The sequence below is a fragment of the Pseudopipra pipra genome, chromosome 8 (genome assembly GCF_036250125.1).
Source record: "Pseudopipra pipra isolate bDixPip1 chromosome 8, bDixPip1.hap1, whole genome shotgun sequence".
In the NCBI taxonomy this organism is placed as follows: domain Eukaryota; kingdom Metazoa; phylum Chordata; class Aves; order Passeriformes; family Pipridae; genus Pseudopipra; species Pseudopipra pipra.
In genome coordinates, this window is record NC_087556.1 from 35108132 (window position 1) to 35122241 (window position 14110).

General features: G+C 37.5%; 1 protein-coding gene across 5 annotated transcripts in view; it reads left to right on the top strand.

Moving 5' to 3' along the window:
- ATE1 (arginyltransferase 1) overlaps window positions 1–14110 on the top strand; it is a 74778-nt gene that overhangs the window by 8331 nt on the left and 52337 nt on the right. For 2 of the 5 annotated variants that reach the window (XM_064663627.1, XM_064663625.1), the window contains exons 7-8: window positions 1018–1146; window positions 10107–10139. In XM_064663627.1, the coding sequence (XP_064519697.1) occupies window positions 1018–1146; window positions 10107–10139 (162 nt within the window). Of the gene's footprint in view, window positions 1–1017; window positions 1147–2150; window positions 2280–10106; window positions 10140–14110 lie in introns of all 5 variants that reach the window. The other 3 variants (XM_064663628.1, XM_064663626.1, XM_064663629.1) reach the window with 2 other exon arrangements.

Sequence of the window (14110 nt, forward strand, 5' to 3'; positions counted from 1 at the left end):
GCTGGAAAACTTAGTCTGAATATGAGTATTTTCCTGATCATTTTCAGTGGTGGTACTGAAAATGAAAATATTTACATGACTAGAAGCCATGAAGTTGATCCATCTCATTAACTCTTCCCCATTTTCTCATGAGTTGTGTAAAAGAAGCACAATGGTTTTATCTGAACACCTTCATTTATAAGAAGCAGGGAAAATCCAGCAGTGTTTTCCCAGTTTGTCTTTGCTCCTTCCTGTGGCTGTCAAGTGTGCTGTTTTGTTATGTTGGGTTTTTTAATAGATCAGAACCAACTAACTATTTGTGAAAATAGGACCATTCCGAAAATTACACGGCTTTTGAAATTAATATGACTTTAAATCTATTTGAGAAGACATGCACTGCTGCTCGTGTAACAGCATTCTTCTGCTTAGGGGGAAATTGTTTTTGCTTAGGAGAATTTTTAATTTATAAAGAACTTCTAAAATTATTTTTGTGTGTTTGAGGGTGATGATGGGAAGACTGATAGCTACTTATTACAGTTAAACTCGTAATTGAGTATGGAAACACTGCTTCATCTTCTGCTTTCAATTTCAAAAATATCAAGAAATCCCCTTGGGATTATTGCCATAAAAACAGTCTTTAGATGAGGAGCACAGAGTTGAGTCTTCCAAGTCTTTCAAGTGTTTCTTAGTGTAGTATGAAACTACAAGTGGATATTCTAAGTAGTACAGGAAGTCTCTTTAAAATGTTGATCTGTTGGTGTTATTTCCTGAAAAGTGTTTATGTATTTCTTGTAGAGGTGTTTTAGTTACGTTAATTTGCAGCTTGAAAACCTCCTGTGTTATTCAGTGTAAGTATAAAAGCCTTCAGCAGCCTAAATTGAGCAGAAGAATTAGAAGGCTGTTGGCTAATATTATCTGAATTGTGATGGCCCTTGTGCAGGAGGTTAAAATGTGTCTCTGTTGTGATGTTTGCATTATGTGTAAGTGTACAGTTACTGCATGTATTGTAATAATAAATGTGTTTAACTTCTTCTGAAGGTGAGGGTGGTGAGATCATCTCCACCAAGTTCACAGTTCAAAGCCACATTTCAGGAGTCTTACCAGGTCTATAAACGTTACCAGATGGTTATTCACAAGGACCCACCTGATAAACCAACCATAAATCAGGTCAGAAGGCCAAATTAATTCTATGCAAAGCTTCCCCTCCATTTCATGTGTCTTGTTTCTCGGAGAAACAAATGTGGATTTTATATCCATTGTATATATTCAGGAGCATTTAAAATACTTTATCAAAGAAAATCAACATCCTGAAAGTGCAAACTCTTCTTATATCTCTTTGTGAGAGCCACAAATATTTGGTCTTAGTTGCAGACTGAAAAGTTATGGATGTTCCATGGGGATGCTGTTGGGTAAGAGATGGAGAGGATGAGGCTCTGGGAGATATTTTGGGCCTTATAAATACAAATCTCATAAGAACTAAATCCAGCTGGGCACTCAGCCTGATAACTGGTCTTGTTGGCTTTGGTTTAAATGCTTCCATAAGGAGGAACTAACGTGACCAGGGCCAACATGTGAGCAAAAGTTTATCACACAAATTGTTGGTTTAAGGTTCACAGGAGTTGAATAATTCTCTTCACTTTCAATTTAAGCCTTTCAAAAAGTGATCTGTGCACTCCATCTAAATTACATATTTTTACTGCTTCTTGTAATGACCAGGTGGAGTGTAAGAGTGAACTGTCAGACATGTTACCTCTCTGATAGTATAAAGAAAAAAAAGTATATGTAGCCAGAATATGTTATTGCTGAACGAGAGAAATGAGTGATGTGCCATTAAAATAGTACATTTTAAAAGTCCTTGAGACTGTACAATGAAACTAAAATTTGTAGTTGATTTGTTAGATACTAGGTCAATAAAAATAGATTGAATAGACTCCTGCTTTGGAGTGTTCTAGTGTTACACAGCTTTTATTGTTTAATAGAAGTATCAGCAGTCAGTTTAAGTTTGGTGTTAGTTGTCAGACTTTCTCCTCTAGGAGGTTTTAAAATAGAAAACTGACTTCAGAGGCTTTGAAGTGGATAGGAGGAGATCTTCCACTAGCCTTACCTTCAGAAGCAGATTATCTGATGATATGCACTCAAAATAGAATGCTTGTATCTCCCTTGCTCTGAAGGTGAGGTTAGTACCTGTCTCCTTTGAGGACCCCCAGTTCAAATCATCCTTCAACCAATCTGCCACTTTATTTGCCAAGTATCAGATGTCTGTACACAAGGACACACCTTCTGACTGTGGGGAGAATGAGGTACAGTTCACTGCATGCACCTTTCTGAAAGCATCTTTTTAAAATGCACAGTTAAATGGTGGGAAATGGTGTCTCTGAGGGTGATTTTAAATATTAAAATACTGCAATTTCCATTTGGGAGGGAAAGCACTGAGGTTTTCAGTAAGGTTCTGTTGCAGGCTTCAGCCCAGGGGTCACTGAGCTGAAGAGGGAGGGATTAAACATGATTTGTAAAGAGGTTGGGGACTGAGAGTTCCACTGGAAACAAGATGATGGTATCAAATTGGTTTTTTGATGACAAAATCATCTTCTGCTTTAAAGTTGTTTGGTACCTTTTCTACGTTTCTCCTTAATTTTTTGTGGTCTTGCTTAATTTAACAGGTGGAGGTTTTAAAAATCTCACTTTGATTCCCATTGCATTGCTAAGCACAGTGCTCAACTGGGACTAACCTTTGCAGTAGGAACAGTGCAAAAATATCTCCTCCAGATATTGATTGAGAGTACACTGCATATGGGTGCACCCTGCTCTTAAAATGGTGTTTACAGGAGGCTAATCCTAATCTAATAAATTAAAAAAATAATTAAAAATACTCCTGGGGTTCCAAACAAGCAGCAGTTCTCCATTTCTCTGGAAGGTGGCACAACTTCTTCATTAGCAGAGTTAATGAAATTGCAACCTCAGAGCTGTCATTTCTATCTATTTTCTATCTACTGCAGATGTAGAGCTTTAATATTGGTCAGCTCTCTAGCCAGGCTTTTCTGTTCTTGGGAGTGATACCTCACAAACTGTGGCTGTTTTCCAGGTGGAATAGTAAAACCCATAATAATTTTTGGCTTTAGTTCAAGACAGTGCAAGGAGAGATTTTTTTTGTGAGATGTCTGTAATGCTACTCTGGAAAGCCAAAAAATCCATTTCACTTTGTTTTGTAAAATAATAGGTCTCATAACAATAAGTAGTACTCTGTGCCCTTTTTATAATTACTGACATAAATGGGTTTAATTATAATAATGTGAAAATGGGACACATGCCAAGGTAGATTGAGCTGTTTACTAGATTTGTACCAGGCATTACCTGGTCTGATTAGGGACTTGATTTTTCTGCTATGGTGGAAGTATTTTAGCCTGTAAAGATGCATTAAGGACAGTCAGGTTTCCACCACCTTAAGGTGTAAAGTCTGTCATGGGAATTGCTGTTGAAGAAGAAGGGGATGGACTTCTGTTCACTGCTAACAGTGTAATGGATTTTTTTATCCCCTTTTTCCTTGTTACTTGCCGTAGGTGTTTCCCTACATTATCCCATTTTTTTCTTAATGTGTCTGATATAAATTAAACTTACCTGGAAATCTTCTCACCCCTCTCAAAAACCTTTAGCCACTTGCTGCAGGAATTCAGCTTCAAATCTGATCTGGTTGTCTCTGTGCTTTGGAGTGGAGTGAAGTACTGATATTACACAGAGTTGCTGGCACTTCAAAATATTTATGCCAGCGTGTTTTTATTGAATTGAATTGGTGTCCTGAGGAAAAACACAGCAAACAATTTTCTAATTAGAAGTTTCTTCATAATACTTGCTCTTAAAGAGTGCTGTGGAAGAATTGATTTTTCATTTTTTCCCTGTGGGAACACAGAACTTTATTAAGCTGCAATGGAAGTGCATGGTCATCTGCTGCTTTAGGGATATGTGTATTCTTATCTTAAAATAGTTGGTGGAAAAATGACAAGAATTGGGGGAAACCTCAGCAGATTGTGAAGTGGTAAGGTATAAATAGCTTCTGAACGAGGTAAATCGTGGAAAATAGGTGTATCCCTGCTTATTGGAGAAATTTATCCAAGGCTACTCTTGAATTAGTCAAGTTCCTGAACTGCTCATTTTTGGAAGCTACAAAAATATTCATGAAAAGAACCTGTTTTAATGTTTGTCCCATTCTTTGCATTTCTTCTGGGCCTTTATGAAGTGCTGTGTATGGCCCTTTATCTCAGGTCCAAAGTGACAGTTGTCACGTCCTGTTCCCAGGACTTTAAATAGCATTTGGTTATATTTCTGGGAGAAAATGTGTAGATTAATGTATAGAAGAATGATCTGAGACTAGGAAGAATGAACTTGTTATGTATTTTATATAATCCCAAGGGGCATAGACTGGCTCTTTGGAAGAGACCATTGGATTTAAAGGAATCTTAGTAATGGTTTGCCTTCTTACCTAAAGTCTTATCTGCAAATATTTTAATTCTTCCTCAGCAGCAAAAATACCTGTTTCTGGGTAGGAAGTGCAGGGAGGACCTTGCACAACACAAGTCACCTGGAAGATGATCCAGGTCCACCCCAGCTTCAGGCTGATTTATAAAGCATGTGGAGTTAGATAGGTAAATGTTTCAGGACATTTTGCCACCTGCATCTCTTTTGTGTTTTATATGAAATGTCAGGATTTATTTCTTGATATTTAAATGATGGATACAGGTGTGGAGCTGTGGAGGTCTGGAGGCAAAGATTTGAGGTGAAATGAATGCAGTCAAAACATTTTTTTTTCTTGGCCTTTTCATCCCAAGAAGGAAATGTTTTGATCCCAGTGAAGTAATCAATGGATAGTTTGGGTAGAATAGTGGGAATCTCCAGCAGTTCTTCTTCATGAAGTATCATCTCACCAGAAGCATCACGTTTCTGAGCCAAGGTTGTCTTTTGTAAAATGCTTCTTGAAGTCAGTTATAGAGGCTGTCAGTGTATTTTATACACAAACACACACACACATATATATATATAAACTCCTGGCTGCTTTAGTTCTTTAGCTGAATTCAGTTACTGTGCTAAACAAAAAACCAGTGCCTGTCATTCCAGACTGAGTTTTACATATTATATATTGCCATGTAAAAATTTGGAATTAACCATTTTTCCGTTCCTGCCTCTTCTCTAGTGACCTTAATGATTGATCTGTGTGGTGTAAAACACTGATACAACACACCTAGTTAATTAAGGTGATTTTTAATCTTCAAGTCTTTTTACAGCTGTCTTTGTCTTTAAGAGACACTGCTGAAGTGTAGCTGAAACAAGCTATGTGGCAGCTACACAAGTTAGAAAACATTTCCATAAAAGATCATAAAAATTATGCAGTAGTTTCCAGAAAGAGCAAGAGTGAGCAGTTTATTGCTGTTTAGACCTCCTGAAACAAGCGTGGTATTGAACTTTTCACGAGCGTTTCGTAATGACAAACTCGTAGAAAAATAATATCTGTCTGTTCCCCTCTGTGAAAAGTAGCTGGACACTCTCTTTGCTTTGTGCTTAACTAAATATTTGTCTTGGAAGAAAAGAATTTCGCTGCACACAAAAGAGACACTGTTTGAAAAGGTGCAAAAAATTACCGAAATACGTACGGCGGGTTTTTTCTTTCCGAGGTTTTTTTTTTTTAATTGCCTCCCAGGAATCCACTTGAACTAATATAGAAGACTGAGGGAGTAGTCTGGGAAATACCAAGGAGCATGTTCTGATCACTTCCAAATTGGTATCAGCAGCCAGTTGCAAACTTTTAGGTCTCTCTAACCTAGTTTCCTCTTTTGTTTTTTAGTGAGGCAGTGCTTAAAAAAATCAATAGATTTCGTGGTTATTTTTAACCTTCTTCCCTCAACAGCCCAACATTTTTATCATGCTCTTGAACGAGTTCTTTTATTATTTGGCTTGATGGCAGCCTTGGCAGAACATCTCACTGTGATAAACTTGCACTTCAGGTCTCTGGTAACACTGATTTAAAAATTTAGAACGAGTATTTCTATGTCAGCCTGATGCCTTCTGTCATGGATTATAACTTGAAATGCCTAAACGAGCTGAAGAATTTAGGCACCCAGACAGTGAATTTATTGTCCACAGTCATATCATTTCAGTTCAGGTTCTTTTTGCATCACAGTTTATGTTGTTCTTCCTGATTTAGCCACTGAGTTTTCTATGCAAATCCATATAAAATTAAATAATCTTTACTGTAAGACTGATAGATCTCTGCTATATTGAGAGTGAATTTCTTCTGAGCAGACAAAGCCACAGTGACTTTTGTCATTCCATAAGGGAATTGAGATTGTTAGTCTGAAATGTAATTTCTGTCCTATAAGCAATTTTTTCTCTTTCCTTGGTGCTATTTTTGTAATGAAACCTGCATTTGAGACATGCATTTAGTCTTTAGATCCCCTCTTTCCTTAAGTACAATGTTTTGAAGGCTCTTTCTTCGTGTTCAGGTCTGTTTATCTCTCTGAAACTGTGGGTTTTTACCATTCCTGTATTGTTGTAGGCAGTTGTTGAAAATGCTAAATAGAGCCAGCCCCAGGACAAGTCTGACTCCTCTGCTGACTGAGCTCCACTATATTGCCCAGTTGAAGGGCATCATCTGACTTATTTTTACTTTTTTCACTGCACAGATTTATGGTTAATACTGGTTCTAATCTGGTTTGCATGAAGCCAAAAGAAGCTGGATAAAACAGGAATAACACTGGACCTGGGAAGAAGCTTCTAGAGCAGAAAACCCCAATTCTAGCTCTGTGTTTCCCTGCAGATCTAAAAGATTGCACTGCTTGTGGAGGAAGAACTCCTGGGAGGATGCCAGTATCCCTCTAGGAAGAATGCCAAGTTTCAGGGCTCTTTTCTGTTACTGGGTGCAGGAACATTCATTTGGCCACTTAGAGTTGGGGGAAGCACTGTGTTGTCCTTGGAATTAGGGAGGGGAAGAGGGAATGAATTTGCCTTCCACACGTGCAGGTGATGCCCTGGATCTGTAGCTTATATGACTTGTCATTGTTATTTTTTATTGTTGTTACAAGCCTGGCACATTTATGAAAAATCAAGCAGAGAAAACCACGACCAAAAACCAAAAAGAAGAAAGGCCCAAATCCCATATCCATTCCTCACCCTTCTGTTCCCCAAGAAAAAGGGCAAATACTCAGTTTTCCTTGACAGCGAATTGCAAATATGAGCAAACTCTTTATATTGTCAAAGGGAAAATGATAGATTTTTTTGTGTGATAATTTTTTTTCTGTGATGTCTTTGCACTGAAGACAGTTTTACAGTGCCTGATGACCCCTGAAAGCTGTGTTTTCCTCAGAAGGCCACGATGTCCTTGTGTGACATCACAGACCTTCACTTGCAGAAAGTCTCTGAGCCACCAGGTGAAACCCATTCCAGTTTAGCACCTGAATATCTTCCCACATTTGTAAAAGGAAGCAGGTGTTAACACTCTGGTTTTATTACCACTTTTTAAAGCTGTGCATGTGCTTTTACTCCAGCAAGTAGCTTTGGGTTGGACCCAACTCTCCATTTATTTTTCTGCCTTTTTTCTCCCTTTGATTTAATTCTCAGTGATGTGTTCATCTCTTAGTTTTATTAATTCTGTTTAAACTTATTCCCTGTTGTTGTGCTGATTCTTTCTGGCAGCTGTAATTAGTTTGCAGCAAAGTAAAAATGTTGTGGATTTCAGATATATTATAAAGCTTTTAAAAGGCTCAAGTTTATGTAAATCAGTTGGAAATTAAAATTAGAAAAACATGACTTTGTGAAAGGAATTTTAATTGTGCTTATGTGACATATTGAGTTATTTTACATGCAACATCAGCTTTTGGCTGTATTTCTTTCATGGTTTATTGAATAATTTTTAATTGTATTCAGAATAATCTTGCAGTGAGTTTGTTCATTTAGAAACTGAATCTTATGTTTTCTTCTTTTTTAAATAAGTGTATAGACAAAGTATATTCCTGAGTTATGATTTAAGTGCTGTGGATTTGGGGGTGGGAGGGGAGAGTAAGGGAAGATAATAACAGAGATCAGTGGATATAAAATATTTATTATACTCTCCAGCTCTATGTGTGATTTAAATTCTTCCTTAAAAAGAAAATGAATAAACCCACAGCAATAAATTGTTGGGGTTTTTGGTGTTTCTTAATTGACATCTAGGGAAGATTCAGTGTCTTCTGAATTTTTTGAGGATTTGATTAAGAAAACTGTTTAATAATATTTAATAATATATAACAAGACTTGCAATGTTGTTTTTTTTTCCCTTAAGATTGTGATCCAAATTCAAGTGCAGTTGGAATTTTCTCCAAGCCAGCAGTACAGCTGTAACAGGATATACTCCCCAGCAAGGGGAAGTTATGCTTAGGTGCACTTAAAAAGTCCCCCCTCACCCTCAAAGCCAAGGGATTGGACAGCAGGGCCTGGAGAATTGATAAAACTATCTGAAAAGTGTTGTGGGCACAGTTTTCTCACCATAGGGTTTAACTTGGACTATAAAGCTAAAGTTACAGATCAAGAACTATTGGGGGTCTTCTGACATGAAAATTAGTAACACATGGTTTATTTTTTTCTGAAACCTGCACTTTGTAAAAGCATCGACTGTAGGGACTGATGCACTCAGAGTGTAGGAATTTGTAACTCTCTGCTCTTTTATTACAGGAAAATGGCTCAAAAATTCAAATTTTTAATCACCTTTATAGGTAGTGCACAGTCTCCTGCCTGCACCAGCACTGTATGAAATTCAGTGTTATTCCATAAAGTCCATGTCCTAAGGTTTATTGTTCATCCAGAGATCAGCTGCTGCTGTGTTTGAGGGGGAAAGGTTTGAAAAGTGACTTCTGCCAAGTGCTGACTCTTTTAGCCTCCCCAGATGCACTTGGTTAGAGACACAACCCTAGAGGTTAAGGTTGTCTTCAGTTCGAGCTGCAGTGGGCCAGTTAACCTTTGCAGATCAACATCAGTGTCTACCAGAGGCTTGTTTTTATTTCTAAAATCTGCTTTGCAGCACTTTCTGAAGAAAAGAGAAAGTTTCACTTCCTTAGGCAACTTACACTATTGGTACTTTTTATTATTACCTGCCTTCCTCTCTGCCCCTTCCCTGGGTAAAATGGGATAACTGACAAGCAATCACCCCTTATTTTTTGTTTTGTATTCCCCTTATTTAATTAATCCCAGAACTTAATAGAATTCTTAACAACAGGCAGGTTTTTGTAGGTGTCTCTATATATTCTCTTTATCAAACTTTTAATTAAACATTCCTGTTTACTATTACTTTGCAGTTTGTGAACTGCTGACTTATTAAATCACCCAGCTGATACCAGAGGGGGAATTAAACTGTGTAACACATACTAGTTATTTAACAAGGGAATGTTTTGGAGTTAAATACATACTAGAACTTTGTAACATGTTTAATGTGGAATCTATTAATAAGGAAGTATTTGTATCAAATAAGTAAATGGTAGTGAATAAATGTTATATTTTATTACTCTTAGAACCTTGGACAAGCCCCAGATCATTAAAATATTACCTTTTTGGTTGATTATCTACAGCACATCATTTTCTACTGAGTAAAAAATCTAGGTTTGAAATGCACTTTCAGGAGGTTGATTTTTTTTTTTTTAATCTTTTCCCTTCGTCTTCTCTAGACTTAAAATGGGCTTGCTTTTGATTTTGAATGTAAAGTGACTTAATTTATTTTAAGAATTAGGAGGGCCCTGGCCCTCATAATAGTGGTGGGGCAGGTACCAATGGAATCAATGGGAAAAGACTCTGTTACAGGGAGTCAGAGAGAAGGGTAATGTGTAATTTAAAATAAAGGACACCAGAAACAGACCTGTATTACAAGGTGATAATTCTCTCACATCACATATTTAAAAAACATCTTCTATTTTGTACTTCTAAACAGAATGTGAGAGTTTGTTTATGGAAATTTAATTTAAAATCTGATGGTGCTTTTCAAAGATACGGTTTTTAAAGAGTGTATTTGACTATTAATCTATCTTATAGTACTGCTAATAGTTTTCTTTGTTCTTCTGCTTTGCATATTTGAACTGTCTTCTTGGGCACATGTTCCTGATGAATCCACCTCGCTGCAGTTCACACGATTCCTGTGTGATTCTCCTCTGGAGGTAGGTATTTGTTCTGAAATTAATATATTTTGTCTTCTACACTCTCTGTAGTCAGCCAACCATTCTGGCATAGGTGGGTGGCACAGAATTTCTATCACCACAACTTGTAAGGAAGATACTGCTGTGTTGCTGGGTAATAAGCTACCACTGAACTTCACAGCACTGCATTAGAAGGCAGAAGCAGAAAGTGCTGTGTCTTTGCTGGGTTTTGATTTATTTCTGTGAAAAGAAAAGTATGTATAACTTGCCAAACTTGTATTTGACTCCAGCCTGAGGTAAAAGTTGAGGAGAGATGCTGTTCTTTCATTTCAAGTAAGCAAACTGCTGTGGGTTTCTTGCACTGTCTTTCTTGTTAGTGTTGAAGAGCGAAGGGCCTCGTGACTGTAATGAAATTGTCAGGTTATAGTAATTACACTGGTAATTTGATCTGTGGCACTTTGAATGAATCCATGTGTGCAGAGTTTGTTGCTTTTCTCTGCTCAGTCCACTGGCCTTTACATTCCTGAAAGCTGAAGAGTAATAGAGCTCATTAGACTTTATAGGAAAAGGGCTTTTATCACCTCGTCAACTCAGGCAGCAGACTGCCATTATATTCTTAATTTTGTGTGGCTACGTAGATGTTGATGCACACTGCCCTGCCAGGTTTGTACTGATATTGTTTCTTACAGACACTTTTTATTGACATTTCGAAGCTTGAATTAAATTTTGTGTGGCACCACTGCAGATGTCTTCAATTAGATGAAGTTAAATAAAAGGGGTTATATATCAGAGGCCACGGGATTCTTGAAATTCTTTGTTCTCAAACAGTTGCCACAAGCAAATCTAGCAGTGTGTAAGTCTGTTTACTCTTTTGAGCAAAAATAATTTAAAATAGAATTTAAACCTTACATGTTTTCGATTTGTCGGGTTTTGAATTTTTAATGTTATTATTAGCTGCAAATAGTATGAACACCCAAACTCTTCCTGTCTTTTTTGTTTTCTCAATTTATTATTCAGTTTGGTTTCTGTTTTGGCTAGGGGCTCTGGCATAAAAAATGAATGCTTTAAAAAAAATGATACAGTGCGTAGTAGCAGAAAACTAGGCAGTATTCTAGCAGTAAACAGGGTCATGTAAAGAGAAGTTTGAATGTTATTGTATTCATGCTTTTGTTTTAGAGGCTACTTTTAAACATTTGCCATTTTAGCACTTCACATATGCAAATACAGCGTGGTTGGGAGAGGAATGGTCGTCATGGTTCAGCACAGAATGGCCTGAAGGACTCACCCAAAACCCTGTGCCCTGGTACCCTGTTGTTGTCAGGGGGAGAAGGGCACAAGGAATATCTGGACTGCTCAGAGTGATTCCTGGTTTTTAGTGCTCAGAGAATTAGGGGGATGTTCTGGGCCAGTGTCATCATCACTAATAATCATCTCAGTGCTTGGTCTCCTCAAGTTCCTCCATGTCATCTTGAGACAGCAGTTGGAATGAGCCTCAGCCCTTGGATATGCTGTGGCATTCTGCAGGCAAAGGATGATTTTGTTTTGTTTTCAAATTACTCTCTAATTGCTCTTTAATCTTTTTTTTTCATCTTGACTGATGTTAAGCATTAAATTGTCGATTTCATAATGCTCCTGTCAAAATAATCTTTTTGAAAGAGCTGGTAATTTATACCCATTGTTTTGGGTGTGTCTACAGCAATATTTTTTCCTGCATGTATTTATGCTCTGTGGATTTATGAACTTTTGGTAAATCAGTATTATGGGATCTTTCTGTAGCTGTTTACCCTCAGTTCTTTTTTAACTGTCCCGAATACTTTTCAATAATGATCTTGTTTTGCTGCAACATCCTTCAGTCTTGAGTGATTCACCTACTAGTCTGGAGAACATGGATCCAGCACAATGGAAAGGGATCTGTTTTCTGTTGTGCAAATGATCATTTGTTCTCACTTTGTTTCCTGTTATACATATGAAGAGGCTTTTGAATTCTAAAGAGCTGAAAGATGTTTGTGAATCTCAGTCTTTGCTCTTCAAAAGCACATCAGCTTCTGCTTTGCATTATTTTGTTTATTGATTTGATACTTAATTCTCACTGATCTAATAATAAATGACACCGTTACAGGTCTGTAAATCCCAGGATCACCTTCTGTAGGATGTCATATTTTACTTACATTTGATACATCACTCGGGACTAAATCAAAACACATTTCACGTAGAGATTTTGGCAAGTTGCTTTTTTTTCCATCATCTCCACGATGTTTGTAGAGTGATGCTCAAAGTCTCTTGCAACTGAAGTCCTTTGTGCCCTCACAGCTTCACTAATCCTTTTAGGATTTTAAGCTTACTGTGAGTGTAGCTCAAATTCCAGACTTTTCCAGTCAGGTACAGAAGTTACCTCTGTAAGGAATGTCATATTTCGATGCTGTGACTTGATTTACTTTGTTTTGATCTGGAATCACAGAGCTGTTCAGGTTGGAAGGGACATGTTGAGATCACCTAGTCCAGCCCCCTGCTCGAGCAGACAAAAGCAGGAAGTTGTCCAGGACTGTGGGTTTTGAACATCTCCAAGGATGGAGACTCCACCAGTGCCATTATTTGTCCATCTTCTGAGTTAAAACCCCTGTCCTTCCATTCAGATTGGATTTCCTGTGTTCCTCATTGCCCAGGATGCTTTTGGCCTTTTTTTCCTGAGAGAGGGTGCATTGCTGGCTTTCCTTAACACAGACCTGCAGTGCTGCCTCTCTGCTGCCTCAGCCTGTGTTTGTCAGCTGCTTTCACAGCATCTCCATAATCCCTAATGAAAGGAGGACAGGGTACTGAAAAGGGAATAATACCTTGCTAGCCAAGGGATAGAAATCTGCCATATGGTGGGTTGTGTGTGTGTGTGCCATTGGGAAAGGAACTGCTGGAATTAATCACTTTGCTTATTCAGCAAATAATTTCCACTGGAGTGTGGGAGTCAAGAGTTTCCTGCCTTTTTTTTATTTTTTTTCTCTGAGTAAGGGATAGCATGGATTTCATAACTTCCCCCTCCCTCCATCCACAGGGAGGGTAAAATGGAAAAGTTCAAAATATGAAATTTCGTGAAACCTTCCAGAGAAAAATAATCATGGAGTGTATGGGCAGGCCCCATTTTTGGTAATTATTAGTAAAACACCTCTTAAAATTAAAGAATGACCAATGTGCCTTGAAGATAATTGAGCACTCTCACCATCACTGAAGTTCAATTATAAGCAGTTATTACATTGAGATGTACTAATTGGGCAATATATAATGCCAGTTCTATTAAATATTTAAATTTTAATAATGTGTTCTAAAATATGAGCAATCAAATGTGTTCATGGAATCATTAGCTAGCAGAATATGAAAACAGGTAAAATTAGCGTGTAATGGAATATATTGTATTTTTCTCTCCATTACAGTCTAAACACTGGAGAGAAAATTATGAGGGTTTGTCGTGGATTTAGTTATTTTTTTCTTTTTTTCCTCAATATAATCAGATTGTAATAGTTCATTGTATTGAAATATGAGTATAAACTGTTAATTTTAAATAAATGGGTCCCTCTGGATTGTTTCCAGGCTAAGGCATAATTTTAGTTAGATAAGGTAAGCCCCTTCTGCTGGGTCTTGCTCACCTGATGTCAGTGGTATATTTTACATCACCCTTGACAAACATGGTCCCAGTGGAGCTGTCAGTAGTAGGGAATGGTTATAACCTGCTTCAGGAAAATGTTTCATATTCTAGACCTGTTTCAGGTCAAATTGCCTGGATGGTGCTTAGGAAATCAAGCTAAAGGAGCCATTGAGAAATGGGAGAAAACATAATCCTTACAAGCATTACAAAGGATTACATTGTATGAGAACTTTTGAAGGAGAAGGAAAGTCTTACTCTTTTTAAAATGTTATTTGCTTAATGTAATGGGGATCCCTGAACATTCTGCCTGAAATCAGTGCTTTGCTCATTATGTTTGTTACAGAGCATAGACCCTTTTATG